Raw genomic sequence first — 17,784 nt, 5'->3', positions numbered from 1 at the left:
TCCCCAAAAAAAGCTATGTCCTGTTTGCAGAGAAATCAGTCTGGGTTTCTCCACCTCACAGAAAAAACACTGGGGAAGCATAGACTTGTGTAACTTTCCCTTGGGTCCGTAGAACAGCTTAGTCAGTAGTTTTCTCAGCACATTTTTTCCCACAAAGATCAGAACAGCTACACCTTAAAAAAAAAAAACAACCTTACTGCAAAGCCCCCTTTCGGTGAGCACTTACCTAAAGCCAGAATGGGGATATTTTCTACATTTTTTTTTTTCTCATTTGCACTATCCTTACAACTCCATCCCCAGGGTCTGCACTAGGGGAACATATGGTCAGTGCAGTTTAAACATCCCAGCCCTGTGCAGGACATCCTCTGCATCCGCTCTGTGTGCTTTCCCAAAGCCCTGTGCCCCGGCTGGATTTATGGGACAGATTTCTGCAGCCGCACTTCCAAACACCGTGACCCTACGTGCATACTTTAACATCATCAGCCGAACCGCTAAGAAAACATGAGAAAATCTTCAGGAATTCAATTCGCTTCGAGTATTAAATAAAAACACTCCTCGCTTGGCCCAGTCTCCTCCCTAACAAGGCAAAAGTCATGGGAATGCGATCCCTTAGGATGCCCGGCACCCAAACCTTCCCGATTTCCGCCGTGATTCACAGCCCTGGGCAAAACCATCCGCTTTTCCCTACTTCTACTTGAAAAGAAGAGGAAAGGAAGAGGGAAAGGAAAGGAAGAGAGGAAAGGAAGAGAGGAAAGGAAGAGAGGAAAGGAAGAGAGGAAAGGAAAGGAAAGGAAAGGAAAGGAAAGGAAAGGAAAGGAAAGGAAAGGAAAGGAAAGGAAAGGAAAGGAAAGGAAAGGAAAGGAAAGGAAAGGAAAGGAAAGGAAAGGAAAGGAAAGGAAAGGAAAGGAAAGGAAAGGAAAACAAGATGGGAGGAAAAAAAGAAATTAAAAAAAATAAAAGGGAGTCAAATATTTTTGCTAAATGTATCATGTTCTTACACCAAAACAAAAGAGCCCCATCCGCCGGCCCGTTTCAAGGCAGAACTTCGTGGCTGCGCCTCAGCTGCCGGGAAAATTCCACTTCGGGCAGAGTCCCCCCCGTGCCCCACTCCTCTGGCCCGGCTGCCCCGGAGCAGAGCCGCTCCTTACCCGCTCCGGTCCCGTTCCTTACCCGCTCCGGTCCCGCTCCGGTCCCGCCAGGGCCCGCCCGCCGCCGGGAGCGCCGAGCGGCCGCGGCCGGGCCGGGGGCGGCGGCCAGGACAGGCCCCGCCCGGCGCATCCCGCGGAGCATCCCCCGGGACAGGCACGGCACCGCGGGACGGGCACGGCACCCCGGGACGGGCACGGCATCCCCGGGACGGGCACGGCATCCCCGGGACGGGCACGGCACCTCCGGGACGGGCACGGCATCCCAGGACAGGCACGGCATCCCAGGACAGGCACGGCCCCCCGGGACGGGCACGGCACCCCGGGCAGCCAGCGCGGGCAAAGCTCCTCCGGGGTAGGAGATCCTCCGAGGCTTGGGAAATGTCTGAATAACCAACAGGATTGTACAGCTGTTTTACCTTAAAAGTCCTTCTTATCCACCCTCCTCGGTGTGCACCTAGCAGGGGGCAGAAAGGCTGCTCCCGAAAGGCCAGAACACATGGATTGAATGAAGAGGATGAAGAGGGGGAAAGCCCCTATGAAACCCTCCAGAGCATTCCCAGGGACACTGAGCAGCGCTGCCAGGAACTGGAGACACCCAAACTGCCCGTCTGAAAGGCTTTCAAGTACCAGGCACAGCTCACTTAAAGCAGCGAGCACCAGTTTCTTATGTAATCCATCCAAAATTCTTTTTGAAGCATTATACATCCATTTCAGTGCCACTGCTTTGCAGTGGTTAAACTTTTAATATTAAAATTGTCTTTTAATAAGGAAGGACCTCCTTCTGCAAACTGGGGTGGTTTTTTTTGGTCCCGTTTATCTCCTCTGTAATGTTTTCTGTGAAAATGGAGCAATCCTACCTCTTTGTTTTATGCATGGGGAGTACTATGCAGGCTCTGTCTGCATTTGCAATGGAAGTGTTCAGTACAGTTTTCCCTGCAACTAAATTATTTCATAAGCTTAACACTATTACACAAATTGCTCTAGGATGAACATTGGCCAGTTGTGGTTTAAAAAGTTCTGCATTTGTTTTCTTGATTTTTAAAAAAATCCAGTGCCAAATTTAGCAGGGAATTTTTTCACCATAATTTAACCAGTGACTTGTCACATTCTTGTCTCCTTGAAGGCCTTTCCTGAGCACTGCCAGGCTGAGGTCTCCAGGCTCAGAGAACAGGGTTAGGAAGCTCCACCTGCCTTCCTCCTCTCAACCAGGCAGCTCTGGAAGTGCCAGAACCTCTTCCCAAGCTCTTCCCTTGGGAATTCCATCCCTGTAAGTTTTCTGCCCTTGAAATCCAGGCCTGGTGTCAAAATTGTATTTCCATAAAAATTGTGTCTTCCATAAAAAATTCAATCTTCTGCCTTCTTCCAGGACACACTCGACCTCTTAGCAGAGGGAACCAGTGGATCCATACCTCCTGTTTTGCCAAAATGAGGCCTTCAAATTCTCATGTACTCCTGCACAACATTCAATGAAATCTTGTATTTTTTTCTGTTCAGCTTCCACATTAGCTCTTCCTAATTGTTTTCAAGTGGGAAGGGTATTAATTTCTCATATCTCCTTATCAAGGCATGCATATCTAAAAATAGATCAGATTTTCCTTTGCTGAGACAAGTGTATAAATTTTCAAGACAAGACTATTCTTCTCCAGTAAATTCTGCTATCATTTTCTCTTCCAAAATAATTCAGTGCAATATAAACTCAAGCATCAGAGCAAAAAAGAAGAAAAACAACCCTGATACTGAGATTTAAAATTCCTCAAAATAATTTCACTTTGATGAATAACAGATGCAGAACAAATTTCTACTGTAAATACAATTTGAAGAGCATTTCACATAAAGATATAGTATTATATGTTGCTAGAGACAGTTATAAAATTCATTCAACATTTTACAACATTTTACAACATTGCTGACTATATTTAAATTGATCTTAACAAGATTTACAGTGTTTGTCTGTTTATAAAATGTTTACTGTCTATGACTATTTCCTCAAAAGTGAAACCTGTCAGTTCATATCTGGCTAAAACCAAATATTTGTAAATAGAGACAGAAAACCACTTGTTTCTAGACTTATTTTAACTCTTTCTTCTATTGGTTTGCTTTTATTTTAGCAAGAAATTTCTGCAAAAGTTCATCTTAACTAAGATGTATTTTGTTTTGAAAAGCCAAAATCTCCTCATTTTAAATTAATCTTTCACCGAGTACATTGCTATCAAAAACTTACAAGTTTAGCATATTCACTATTTAAATGACATATTTATTACATATAAATTAGCTATAGAAATTTACCATATTCATGTCCTTTTTGTGAGAAATTGAGTCTTTGTTGGTTTCAAATGTTCCTGCCCTTGTGGGCTAGAGCCATAATCTAAGATAAACTTGTTCTTGCCTGCTTGTTTGGACTAAAAATAAACCAGACTTTCCAAACTTCAAAAGAAATTTTTGGTCAAGTTGGTTGTCCCCTCTCCAGGTTCAAATTTTCTGTCCAACCCTGCACATGCTACAGACAATTTGAAAGTCACTAAGTACAAGGCACAGAAGAGCTGCAGCACCAGTTCCAGGATTGCAGCTGTTCCCTGTGCCAAGGGCTGCAGTTAATGAAACTGCACTGAAATTCTCAGTTCTGACCTTTTCAAGCTCCTAACTTCATTAAAATCATCTTTCTTGGATACAGAGTTCTGCATTCACTATTCAAGCACAAACTGAAGACTTTTAAATCCAAGGGGAAAGGAAGCTTTAAGGGAGAGCAGGCAGGGATGAGGGGGCAGAAAGGGGAGTGTGGCAGTGTAAGGTGTTCTCACACTTATTTCAGAACCTAAGGACTTAATACAGACAGAGCCTGCAAGGAGCTACATGCCATTGACTAGATTCCAAGAAAAGTCATGAAATAATCCCTAGTGCCTAAAATAACTGGAAATTACCTGGACTCAAGCTTTGTGGGTTTAATTCTTCTCTTCTCTGTGTTGCTGATGGCAGACCATAACTACAGTTTTGACTCCAGGCCTGGGGTTCAAAGGCTTCTTCATTAGTTAAGACCTCATCAGCTTAGAAAGTTTTTGACTCACAGGGGGAAATCAGTGCTAAAACAGATAAATTATGCTTTCTACTGCTATCTGCAATTTCCATGTAAGAAGTTTATAACCAGAATTCTTTTTGGGCTGTTAGTGGGGTGTCTTGCCCTGCAGATTAAGCCCAAGGAGAATCACACACTTGGTTCTTTTGCAGCTCAGCATTGTATCAATTGGAGTATTTGCCTCTGCAAGGAGCTGGCTGGTTCTGAATGAGCACTGACGTGTCTAAAGCTGCCTGCACACACAGCAGAGGCAGACAATGAGAGCTGCCCCAGGCGAGTTTCCATGTGCTGCAGTTCACAGCTCCGGCCCTGCCTTACAAGGGTCCCCCAAAGCTCTTCTCTCATCCCCTCTGTAACCAAGCTGGCAGCGCTGCAGGCACAAATGCACTTAAAGTTTTTAACTCTGTGATTAAAATAAATATTCAGGAATTTGGGCAAAAATGCCCTCTAAACAAACATGGATTGAATTCACAGCCAAGCAGTACTGCAGGTAGTGATAGAGGCAGAAAAGGCAGAGTAAAACACAAGCATTCTTAGAGCAGCATCCAGCCTTCGTGGGAGGAAGTAATCAGACCTCTGGCAGCAATTACAATTTTTTACTGCACTAAACTTTGTTTTTATTATGACCCCACTGTTGCTAAGATAGAGCTCTCAAATTACCTTACATACAGACTGTATTAAACAACAGGTTTGCCCAATTTACAGGGCCAGATGGTTCTCCAAAGTTTAATTTATCATTAGATTTACACTACCAAAAAAAAAAACCAAAAAAAACCAAACCACTGCCTCCACACTGCTCAGCCCAGCTAGTAAGTAACTTCTCTCTCCTCCTGATAGGCACTATGTGGATACAAAGTTTATTTCCTTTCCTGTTTGCAATTGATGTCTTGCACGTCAGATCAGATCTGTGTCTTGGAGCCGTAGGAAGCACTGTTCAACAGTGAGGTCAGCATCCAGGAAACATGCTGGGCCAAATATCTTCACACCAAAACTTCACCTGCCAGCAAGGGAAGGTAGAGCAGCAGCATTATAAATACCAATTAGAAATTAAGCTTGCTTGGGAAAAAGGGAAAATAACCATATAAATGGCCAAAGGTAGGAAAACAAACTGTTCTAGCCTGGATATTTCACATGCATCAAGAAGATCTGGCACATTTCATCACCATGAAATGTTGAACTGGTTCAGAATGAAGCTGAAGGGATTAACACGAGACATGACAAACACCACCAACTTTAAACCAACACTTCAGCTGACTGATGTTTAAATCATAGTTGTAGCAATTCAAAATAATCATTGTTCAAACAGCAATGAGATGCACCCTTGCACAGCTTATGACACCAGCCTAAGATTTCTGGTTTAGAAGTTAAGCTTTCAGGCAGGGAAACCTCTGACCTTCAGGAGCTTAAGGCCTTTTAAAACAGACAATGGCTTTGGTACTTCTTGGGCAGTTCCAAACTGATGAAGCAGTGGTTCTTAAGAGGGCAGTCTTGAAGTTAAATTAATGCCTGATTACAGCAAATATTTATTTTGAACACCCAGAAGAGTAACTGGGGATGTGCTTTTAGAAATCTAGGGCAACTGAGCATTTTGAAAGCCTTGAATGTGTTAGTACAGCTTTAAAAATTTTTTGAAAATCCAATTAAAACCATTAAAATAGTGGTTTCTGAATTAGCCACTTAAGCCTGAGAATGAGATTATTCAAGAGGTATCCAACATTATGAAGAAATTATTAAGCACTCAAAAAATGCTTTAAAACTTGTGTGTAATAGTGAACTGCCATTAAAAAAGGTAACTGACATTCAGGCTTTTCTTTAACCCTGGTTTTACACTGTATTGTGCTGAAGGTTTTTACACTTTACAACACTTTCTCACTGGTTTCCCCAATTGACCACCTTGAAGGCAAACATTCACACTGTACATTTTTGAAGATTAATTCTGTTAGTAAAATTTCCTTGCCCAGATTTTGCACATCGCATGATACTCTGCACGTACCATTGCAAACAATGTAGTTCAAAATAATTTTTCTGGAAAACTTTGCCTCAAAGATGAATACTTTTAGCTGCAATGTTGAAACAAGTCTTCAGGTTTTTTAACAGCAAAGCCTTGTGCTGTAGTCATTTTGACATTTAACAGCATTTGAGGTATTGAGGAAGATTCAGTATCACCTGGTCAGCAGATAATAAACACAAGGAGTTGGTGTTTCCACTTGATCCAGTTTCTAATGCCACCGACTTCAGTGTCATATCCTGTAGCCCCTCACAACACTACTACAGCAGTATCCAAAACACTGATTTAAATTTCTTTTGCCAGATTTTATTTTTGGGTATTGATAATTTAGAGTTGTCTAGAACTTACTCAAAACATTTCCTTAAAAAACTGAAGCCAACTTAGGTGATCAGAATTGTCTCTTCTTGAGCATGGTTATTGCTTGGTGAGGAGGACACCCAAATACATTTCCAAACAACACTGCAAAGAAAAAATGTACATTGGAATTGTACCTAAATGCCTGTACAGGAATCCCATCTTGGATATTGGGGTATACTCTGAACATGCATTTGATTTTTTTAATGCAAGTTCTAAACACACACTGTTTTTATTCTGACATGTAAAAAATGGCCTAAGCCAAAGCTTTTTCTAAAGGCAGCAGCCTATGAAAAGTACTATTGGTAAAAGTAGTATCAATTCAGTCATTTGATTCAGAGAATTAAAATAACTGGACTAGTACCTTCAGTGCAAAGTGAAAGTCCTCAGAAAAGGCAGCTTCAAAAGAACTGGAAGAAAGCAATTCCCAGCCCTAAATGAAACTAACTGTTGAAGCTGTACCTGCTTCCATAAAACAGCTGGAGAAAAAGCCAACATTTCTCAACCCTCATTAGCACCAGCACATAATTCTTACTTCAACATCAATACCAAAACCTGCAGGCTCTCCCCATCTCAACCACTTCTATTTTGCATTTCTGAAAAGAAAAATCTATCAGAACAAAGAGAAGCACTGGGAGCACCTAGTCTCGTGTAACTACTCCACTAGCAACAGCTGGAACATCCCATCATAATGTCACACTCTGCAGCCTGGGCACAGCCAGAAGTAAGGAAAAAGTCAGACTGGTTTCATGTGGTTGATTTTATTATTACATACTGATAATACATTTCAGCACATCTGATATCAGAGTAAACCCCCATGGGACAAATAAGTGCCATAATGGAAATTATGGAACAGAAGACTGATGGGAAAGTGTGGAGCAGCACAGCATCTGATTTAAAAACGAAACACCCCAGAAAACCAACCAAACAAAAATTCAATGCAAAACTAACAAACCCCACCCCCCAACAACAAATGAATGCTGTGAAAACTTGTGATATTAAGCTTAACTTAAAAAAAAAAAAAAAAAAACAAAAAAAACAACAACTTAGGAGAGGTCTAAAGTTCACAAAGTTCTGAAAACATAGGAAAAGTCATGTGCATCCCCTCAGTGAATCCATCACAGCTCAATTCCATGAAGACCTTTTGCAAATTGAGTGCTTAAATATTCTACATATTTCATATTCTTCTTTACTGTAAGAGAGCACAGTTAGCTGATCTATTCTACACACATTGTTTCACTCTTTTGGGGCAAAGGACAATCACAGTTTCCTCTAGCCTTAAACAGCTATTTCAACCAATATATATATACATACATGTGTAAACAAAATGTTACAGAAATGGCTTAAAGCAATCACTGAAGTAGCCCAATTCAGCCATTTGTGCTTTTTACCTCAAAATCCAAAGTGCCAAATACAAGCAGGAAAGGTTTCCACTGTTGCAGTCTAACAATGATCCCATTTACTCAATGAATTTGTAAAAATCATTTCAAGTCACAATGCCAATTAATTTTAGAGGGCTGAGAACAGGAATATTACATTTACAGTAACTGCACAGATTGCATGGCCAAAAAAAGTCTCCAAATTCATTTTTAAACTGTTACTAACAAGTAATGGAATGTACATGTGCTGACCATTAAATGCAGAACTCAAAAACAGACACCTACTGCACCAATCCAAATTTGTTAACGCAGAAACGTATCTGAAAATATACAAAATCTGAAGTTGTTACATGAAATCAAAACCTGGTTTTAAAAAGTGCACAGTAAAAACTGAAGGTAATTACTATATAAATTATCCACAGAGTATGTATTTTCTGGTTTAGAGCTGACATTAAGTTCTGTTTTATCTGTTACAAGTACTAAATATTTTCAAGCCATTTACAGCACCAACTCAGTTTTTACTAGACCCAACACCAGCCTCAGCTTCCTGGAACTGGATAATGAATGGTCACTATCTGCATCCTGTGCAGCAGCAGCTCCCAGAGACTCAGCTGTAAACTATCGATTTTTGTTCTTTTTAGAATTTCCCTGCAACAAGACACAAGCAAAGAGAACGTTATCATTCAGGTAAGGAAATTGAGACGGGTAACATACAAAATCTGATGTCTGATAATTTATGCCTACAGCAAACAAGGCAAAGTCAGACTTGAAATAAACACTCCACAGACTTCTAAGTTTGACAGATTGTAACCATTTGCTCTGAAAATTCTCTTTATATAAGCACAACAGAGGCAAGTACCAGATATCTCAAATAAGCACAACAGTGCCTCACTACAACTGAAACTTGTGAAAGACATTTGAGGGATAGCCCAAGACATTCAATTGTATTAACACCACTAATATTGTAAGGACAGTGAAGGCAAGTCAAATCATAATTCACTTCAGGTGCTAGTCCACATAACTTCTTATAAAATAATTGCATCAAATTAAAAATCAATCCCCCACCATATTGGTTTCTTTTCCACAATTATTTTTATTTTAATTCAGGTTGTACAGATTATTCCTAGTTCAGAATAGAGTTTGTTCCACAGCTAGCCAACTCACATTTGACCTTCAGTAATTCCACAAAGGAAATGTGCAGCTTAAAATAAAGTTTTGTGCAATAGTTACTTGCTGGCAAATCTCAGTCGACCTATTTCCTGAAGATAACATTTGTTTTGAATCTAAGCAACAACTCTCTCCAAGTGATAAAGGCTTTAACTGCATTTCAGCTGAATCTCCTTCTACATTTGGTAATATCTGAAAACCTGTGTGGCTTCTGTTGTGAGATTCTGAGGTCCTTACAGATAGATTACCAATTCAAGTCTTAGAAGTACGGCAAGTAAGAAATTCCAGGAAACATTTTATAAAATCATGAAGTGCTGTGGTCAGTAGGCAGCCAAGAGCTTTCTCCTGGAAACACAGCAGCTTTTACACCACAAAGTCATTTTAAAGAATACAATGCCACATTAAAGCACTCAGAAATCTGAAGAAAAGCAGGGGGAAGAGTTTACTCTAAAAAATAAAAATCATCATCATGGGATATTTAATGAGAACATGGAATTTTAAAAATTATTTTTACTCTTTTAATCCTTCAGTGATACCTGCTTCCATGCATCCCAGAAATAAGGAGAATAATGATAATTTATTTTGTTTCACAGTCAGACAAGTGAAGGGCAAAGGCCTTCACAACATCTGTTCCTCCCTAGAAGCATCAGAATAGGATATACCCTGGTTTAATCACTGGCTGCTCAAAAAAGCAGACTTCTGTATTTTTCATCATTAGGTAAGTTAAAAATCTGTTTCTGACAAGTGGGTAGACTCCTTGCCTGGTAAAGAATTTATGTGTGCATTTCAAGCTCACAGAAGAATACAAATAGCTACTTTTTCATTCCTACATGAGGGACAGACAAACTAAAACATGGAAATACAGAGAGAGACCAGCTGCCAAGGACAGAGTATGCTGCAACCAAAAGGAGTGCAGAAGGGACACTTCTACCCAGAACTACATCATAAGCACCCAGCCTCAACAGCTGGATTTACAAACAGCTCCATTTTCATCACATCAGAACAAAAAAATGGTGTTATCTGCCATCAGAGGGTACACTTTGAGAGCCCAATGTGAAGCAGTGACATGAAGAGCTTGTTCTTTCCCACACGTATGTTTAGCAAGAATCTTTTTCTTGACTGAAACCTGAAGGAGCAACTTTGGAGTTTACTTTCCATCTGGCTCAGAGTAAGAATTACAGCTTGTGAGCTGGTTTGTCCAAGGGCAGTGCTGCAGGAACACCAGACATGACCCTCCCAGCCCCAGCTGCAGCCAGGGCCCTGTGCCAGCACTGTCAGCTCACCTTACTGGTCATCTTGAGTGTATCAATCTCTTCCCTTTGCTTAGTCAGGGTTTCATTCATACTGCACAGATGGTCACTCATCATGCTTAACTGGTCCTCGTAGCTCCTCTTTGTCGTCATCAACTCATCCTAAGTGAAAAATAAAATAACCAAAGGCCCTGGCTCAGTATTAGTGATACCTGGCAAAGCAGCACACTTCCACCTAGTAAGATCCACTTTTGATGCCAAGTGTGCGCAATTCAGCTAAAAACCACCTGTTTTATGAAAGGAAGTCGGCAACTATTTTTTTTTACCTGAAGTCCTATGCATGGTTTGTTCCCTTTATTTTTGTGTTATTTCCTTTAGATTTCCCCCCTCTTTTTATGGCTTACATAAAAGAGTAACAGCTAAGTTTTCCACCACTGCTTCCAGCCAGGAAACAAGTAATGTTTATAGGGTTAAAGCATGGTCTGTACAGAACACACATGGCATTCAAAGCTGAACGAACCACCACTCCACAGGCAGCTAGAGAGAGCTATGATCTCTCTGGGATTACAGAGACATGGGGGGATAGCGTGCATGACTAGAACACAGCAATGAAGGGATAAACACACTTTAGGAAGGACAAAAGGGAAGAAATCATGCTCTGTGTGAAGAAGTGGCTTGAAGACTAATCAATCTCATAAGTAAGAAAACAGGGTGATATGACAGGCATCTGCTGCAAGCAGATAAGAATCTCCCACCCACAGACCCTGATCCTCATTTAACTACTCTGACACATCCTGGAAGGGCAGCAAGGTGGAACACAATCAACTAAAGGAGTTGTCTTGAATGTGGCATAGAACTACTTGATACCAGTGATCAGTGGGAGCAAGAGATGCTCTCTGCTGGACCTGTTACTCACAAACAAGGGAAAGCTGGTCAGGGATGTGAAAGCCAATGGCAGCCTTGGCAAGATGAATACCAGAATTACAGCAAACCTAGACTCAAGAGGAGTAGATTCTGGCTTCTTTCACGGCCTGCTTGGAAAGGTCACAGGTAAAACTGCCCTGGAAGTTACAGGGGCCCAGGAAAGCTGAATGAACGGGGAACAATCCAATGCCTAAGACATGGAGTGACTGTGGCAGAAGACCAGCATGGCTGTATAAGAAATAACCAGTTCCACAGCTTGATCTGAACTCTCTGCTCTGACCAAAGGAGGGGGGAAAATCACCTTCACAGGACTCTTCCAACCTTAACAAGTCTATTACTCAGTATTATGCAGACTACTAAGCATATAAATGGTGTTTGGCTGCTATCTTTTCCTAGGAAGTTTAATATGCAGTTGGAAATCAACATTTCATGCCAAGTTCAACATCAATTGTGGAATTTCTTAAAGGAACCAATCAAGAAAGTGTTTAAAAAGGATTGTTCATGGGCACAACAGCTCAAAGCTTCTAACATTATATTCACAGCCTCTATGGAGTAATTTTGGTACTCACTATCACAGACAGATGAACAATAATGATATGAACTAAATGTAAAGAAAACACTAGAGGAATTTATGAATTGTGTCATTATTTATACTTTATTGTACTACTGGCTTCTTTCTCAGTTGTGTGGAGGAGAAGGACAAAGGGACAGGACACTCACAGGTGTAAGAGTTGATTTTTGTTAACAACAGTTTCTTAAAGATTACCCCAAAACTATCTTTGCTTAATATTACGGTATCTATTTTTAAAAAAATCCAAATCAACCTGGCATTCTTTAAACCTTTCAGACACAGGTGCAAATTCCTTGTTTTATCTGAAATCAGTCAAACCACCACCCCTTTTGACATTACAACTCTGTCATTTTCATGAAAATCCTTGACATCAAATGTGCTAAAACACACAGGTTTAGTCACTATAACCTTTTCTTGGAAGCATGTTCCACTTCCACTTTATACCTGGGATTTAAAGTGTATTATTTAAAGCTCTTCTCTATATACCACTAGAGTTTTTATATTCCACAACTCAGAACCTAGTAATGGCATGGCCAGGCTAGATGGTTGTAAATTTTCTGCTCCAACTTCCCCTTATACATGATTACAAAATGCACCTATTACATTCAAGAACAATTTACTTGCCTGTAATCTGGTGATGTTTTGACTGGCAAGCTTCAACTCTTCTGTGAGTGATTCCTTGGACTTCTCTGCCAGAGAAAGTCTTTTGGCAAGTGCTCGACACTACCAAGAACAGGACAGGGAGGGTACAAGGGACAAAAGTCACTTCCACGGTATTGCCTTGTGGCATCCTTAAGTGCTTGCTTTGGACTTCTCCATTTTTCTGTGATACTTGGATTTTAAGAAACTCAGAGCTTGTGCACATTTTTAAATGCAGAGGTAATTGAACAGTTAAGATTAAATGTTTCATTTTACAGAGCTACTATATTGCCAATCCTGTAAACATTGTATTTTTCACATAACTGCTACAAAACTTCCCATAAGTAAAAAGCCATTCAAACAACTCACTTCATACAAGGCTCAAATATCACAGAAAAGATGGTTCCTCCACACTATGCCATCTTCCATTAAAAAATATATTTAAGAGGATTTGCTCTGTTAACCTGATGCTTTAGTGTATTGCACATCATTTATTACATAAATCAAAACAGTCACTACTTTCAAGAAAAGTTCCCTCATGACTTGAAATGAGAAGGAAACCATAGATACAATGAATCATCTTGTTCATTCTTGCAGTACAACTTATGCCTAAGAGACGATTTTCTCAGGAGAGCTATTTCCATCACTTCATAATGCACTCAAATATTTTTGAATGACATCAGCATCACTATAAAATTAAGTCAAAACTTCCTTGGTAACTAAAGCCAGCTGCTTCAGCTTATGTGAACAAATCTATACATGACACACATTATACTTAATACAGCCAAGACAAGGCTATCAAAGGGTTTATTAAACATAAAAAGTTCTTTTACAATATCTGTTTTTACAATATCTGCATATTGTTTTTACAATAGCTGCATGCTAGACCACAATTCCAGGAACAGATTTTTATAAAACATCATGCTCTATGTATTGAAACTCACAGCATTTGCCTGTGGGAAGTTCAAAAAGAGTTACTGCCCTTGCCTGCATGCTCACCTCAGCATGGAAGTGCACTGATTTGCTGTCAGCAAGCTGCAGGTGAGAGGTCAGCTCTGCTATCCTGGCCATGTAGTGAGTTTTTATCAGGTCTTCACGAGATTCAACATCTGGAGCCTGGCAAAGAAAAATTTAAGCAGACAACGTTTATGTTTAGTAGACTGAACACCTGAATCACAACATTGCCTCTATGTAGACTTTTTCTTCTTTCCTCCTGAGCCCTGGCTGCTCTATCAAAAAGTATCAAATTCCCCAAACACAACAGATGAATTACAGCAGGCCACACTACAATTTGTCACTCTGATGGGGACTCCTAATGTCAGAATTCTTTTCAGGACACAGAGCTGACTGAAGAGGTAAGAATTTAACTTGCTTTGATATATCAAGTGTCTGATGAAGATCAAAATGCACTGCAGAACTGAACAGCTTTCACCTCCACCAAAACTTACTGTCCCTTCCCAAAAGAATTCCCTCACGTTACTGTATTTCAGTGTACAAAAGTCATAACCATTACTAATGCTGTACATTCCAGAAGTTTCTTTAGACATTTGAAATTAAAAAAGAATATAAAAAATAAAAAAGCCCAACAGCTCAATAGTTTACAGACTAACCCACTGGAGTCAGCTTTCTCATGATTTGTCATTATCTTCAGTTCAGCACTGTGCAGAAGCCTTTAAGGACTTGTATCAGTTATTATCTAGCCCCCTACCCCTTTTTAATCACACTTTCAGAAGACAAGGAGGAGTGAAGTAAACTACACATCAGTTTCCTGTGATATCAGAAAAGGGAAAGCAGTGAACCTTACTCATAGCAGGGCTAAATAAAGAGTTAACATTTAATCTGAGGGCTGGTTCAAGGTTTGTTTCAGTGTCACCTCTGCTTTGTAGCCCAGGCACTGCAGCCAGGGTCTTATATGCAGCTTGAGCCCTTCCTCCAGGATTAAGAATTGAGTCTTGGAATAGAGTTTGGGCTACTGAGGCACAGACAGACCAGTGCCCTCCTCAAATTACAGGGAGCATTACCCTGAACTCCAGTTCACACCACTCCAAAATGCTTACATGGGCCAAATACAGTTCATTAACAGAAGAAGAAAATTAAAGAACACATGGATTTCAGAAATTTGACCATTTAGTATATAGACTACAGGGTCAACTTGTGCCATTATACTGGAGTATTCTTGGTAATTAAACTTGTGGAGTAAGTTTAGCAGAATGTGAATTAAATTATTTAACAGATGTACTTTATTAATGTTTAAAACAGATTACCTTTTCATTATCAGTAGTTACAGTCAACATTCCAATCTAGAACAAGGAAGAAAATACACTTAATGAGAACTACAAAAATATAGATACCATAGCTGCATTTTTGTTTCAGTCATAGAAGGACTTTGAATTAAAACAATCTTGCAACCATTCAAACTGAAACCAAGTTTAAGTACTTCCACCTGTAACATAAACAAGAGTGGTCACACGAGTGCCTTGAACAGAATTAAACCTGACACAAACTCTCAAAAATATATCTCCTGTCTTAGGAGGTACACAGGGAAAAGGCAATAAAAGCAACAAGATGCAGCTGGGCTCCTATGGTTATGCAACTGCTTGATCAAATGAAACTAATTCAGAGCCATGTTGGCACACTGAAACATCACCTGTCATGTTTAAGAGGAAGGAAAGTCAACCTGGATTTCTTGAATATCTTCCAAATTCCTTCCTTTCCCCTCTGACTAGTAAGCACTGACAAAACTCTACAGGAGCAGTGTAAGCCAATACCTGCTTTCATGAAAAGAGATCTTCCCAGAGAATCAAAGGGGTTTTTTCCCCCTTGATCTAAAATAGGACTAGAGATTCATGTTTATAGAAAACATTCATACAATATGTTGACCTGTGACTAACATTGTCATCAAACTCCTAAGGAATCAAATAGAGGATCAAAAACTTATGATGCCAGTGTACTTCAAAATTGGGGATTTCATAACAATGTACTGGTTACTTTTATCCTGGAGCAGAAGAGGGGAGAGGACAAAAAAAAAAAAAAATCTATTGAATCTGAGTGGATTTCTTATTTCTTACAGATGACATTCCTATTAATACCACTATGCCACTTCAAAAGTGGAATTCAGAGGAAAGGCCAATTCATTTAAAATATGTTAGTAAACAGGAAAAAGACATTTACCAACACAGAAGAGCAAGGAAATAATGCATGCTACATCCAAGAGCAATTGCTGAACCCAAATTGACCCCAATACCAGTAAGTCTTCAAACCCATTTACAAACACTACCTACTTACTTCCATTTGCTTTAACACACCTAGAGATGAATAAAAGTATTGGAAACACAGGTCCAACCGAGATACACGCCACTTGCACAGTTTCCTAACTACAGACAAATCAGGAGGTTAAGCACCTATTACTTCCCCCTCAGTTACACAAGGACAGAACTACAAAAATATCTTCACAATACTAAAGACAGTGAACAAAGTCTCAAAATCCAAGAAGTACCAAACACTGCAGAAAGAATTTGCAAGCAGCTTTGCAAATACAAGAACCCCAAGAGTGAATGCTTTTCAATACAGTCAAAAGGCTTTCATTTTTAGTGTTCCATTGATCAAACAGCACTGCTACTAAAGCAAGTGGATTTTTCTCTATTGAAGGGAAAGGTCACTTACCAGACTGGTGCTCTTAATAGGTTCCCTCAGACTCTTTTCTGTGGTTTCCTTCTTTTGTTCTGCTATATTTGGCAAAACTGAATGCTCCTGGATAGTTTCAGTTAAATGTCCACTAAGAGAGTTCTTCAGTTTTTGGTTTTCTTTCTCTAGCTTAATTTTAGCTAGCTGAGCCTCCAACATCCAGTGTTCTTTTTCTTGTTCAAGTTTTGCAATTTTCTCCAAACTCTGCTGGACCTTTAGGAGGGAAAGTTTACAGTCCAGGTTATTGAACCCAGGGAGGAAAAAACCCACACACAGGAAATGTTTGAGGACAGTATTATTTTAAACCATTACACAAGTGAGCTAACAAAGAGCAGCAGGTAAACAACCACTGTTCTGAGCTCTGTGCTTAGCTGTGGTTCTTTGCCAGAAATGGCCACATTATTTAATTAGTTTGAAACATGCACAGTTCATAAAACTCGCAACATACTAGGTGAAAAACCAAAGCAGGGAAGAATTTTATAAAAACTTGAAAGATGTATACCTGGCACTATCTTTTTCTATGCTAGAAAGACAAACTGTCCCCTCCCAGCTGTCCCACCTCACACAGACAGAACCACCCACTTTGTCCAGGTAAGAAAACAACTACGGAACAGAACACATCTAAGCACTGCATGTTTTTGCTGAAATTAATTTGACTCCTACTAATACACTTAGAATATTGTTAACTACAAAAAAAAAAAAATCATCAAAGTATTTGCTTCAAATACTTTGTTCAATAACAATGAGTAAAGCCCAGGCTGAGTATACAAGCTAATAAAGAAGTGTAAGTATTAATTATTCTCATTCATATGAAGCAGTAGACAAACTGTGTAGGCCTTTTAAATACCATGTTACCAACCCTGCTTCACCTTCCAGGAAAAAAAAAATATATATGTATACTGGAAGATAGAAACTCCAATCTATTACTCTAACTGAGAAAAAAAATCAATGCTTAGCCAGTGCAAATAATTCCTGCATAGTCCAAAAGACTCAAATCAGTACACAACATTAAAAATTAATCCTTCAGCATGCTTTATTCCTGTCTATATTTTGCATTACCTGACTTCTTGTATTTCCAAATGAAGATATCAATGGCATAATCCTGGCTCCTGTATCTACCTACATGTGCATCCTGCAGATAATCCAGCCTGACAAGGGTTTTACTTTCAAATCTCTACAAGACATCTACATTCTAATTTTAAGGTTCAGCATATTCATATATACCTACAAATGATCACAGACAAATGTGGAGACTTTGATAGAAGTTTACCTTTACAAAACACACTGCCATACATGTTAGTGCAATACCTGTTGGGCAAGACCTTCCCTGCTTTCTGTAGAACTCAGGAGAACTCTGCGATTGGATAAAGCCTCTTCATAAGGCACTGAATCTGCACAAGGCTGCAGAAGAATCAAAAAAACTCTCTCAAAACATGTCAAACACTAGATCAGAACATGTATTCTGCTTTTATTTTCTTACTACTTTCCTTACTTTATTTATGGGAAAAAAAACCCACATTCCATGTGCTTACTGGGCAGTAGGCAAAAATGGTTTGAGTTCTCAATAAATACTGCTCCAAAAGGTACAGT

At 39.7% G+C, this 17,784-nt stretch overlaps 2 protein-coding genes across 6 annotated transcripts in view; both read right to left on the bottom strand.

Annotated features, from left to right (window-relative positions):
* Positions 1–10,468, bottom strand: part of STON1 (stonin 1) — a 33,275-nt gene extending 22,807 nt beyond the window's left edge. Inside the window, exon 1 of one of the 2 annotated variants that reach the window (XM_021540187.2) lies at positions 10,410–10,468. The gene's annotated coding sequence lies outside the window, so the exon portion shown is untranslated. Of the gene's footprint in view, positions 1–1,148; positions 1,180–10,409 lie in introns of those variants that run through there. The other variant, XM_077781933.1, reaches the window with a different exon arrangement.
* The window catches only part of PPP1R21 (protein phosphatase 1 regulatory subunit 21), a 33,573-nt gene continuing 20,705 nt past the window's right edge, over positions 4,917–17,784 (bottom strand). Inside the window, exons 16-23 of one of the 4 annotated variants that reach the window (XR_002466332.3) lie at positions 17,503–17,595; positions 16,174–16,407; positions 14,775–14,810; positions 13,510–13,626; positions 12,496–12,594; positions 10,410–10,538; positions 6,575–6,685; positions 4,917–5,215 (exon numbers count right to left, since the gene is read on the bottom strand). Coding sequence is in view for 2 of the 4 variants with exons in the window: in XM_021540185.3 (XP_021395860.2) it covers positions 8,578–8,607; positions 10,410–10,538; positions 12,496–12,594; positions 13,510–13,626; positions 14,775–14,810; positions 16,174–16,407; positions 17,503–17,595 (738 nt within the window). In the remaining 2 variants the exon portion in view is untranslated. Of the gene's footprint in view, positions 5,216–6,574; positions 6,686–7,322; positions 8,608–10,409; positions 10,539–12,495; positions 12,595–13,509; positions 13,627–14,774; positions 14,811–16,173; positions 16,408–17,502; positions 17,596–17,784 lie in introns of those variants that run through there. The other 3 variants (XR_002466333.3, XM_021540185.3, XM_021540186.3) reach the window with 3 other exon arrangements.

This window comes from Lonchura striata, chromosome 3 (assembly GCF_046129695.1).
Source record: "Lonchura striata isolate bLonStr1 chromosome 3, bLonStr1.mat, whole genome shotgun sequence".
NCBI lineage: Eukaryota > Metazoa > Chordata > Aves > Passeriformes > Estrildidae > Lonchura > Lonchura striata.
The sequence above is the reverse complement of the archived record's forward strand: the minus strand, read 5'-3'. Positions and strand labels throughout refer to the sequence as shown.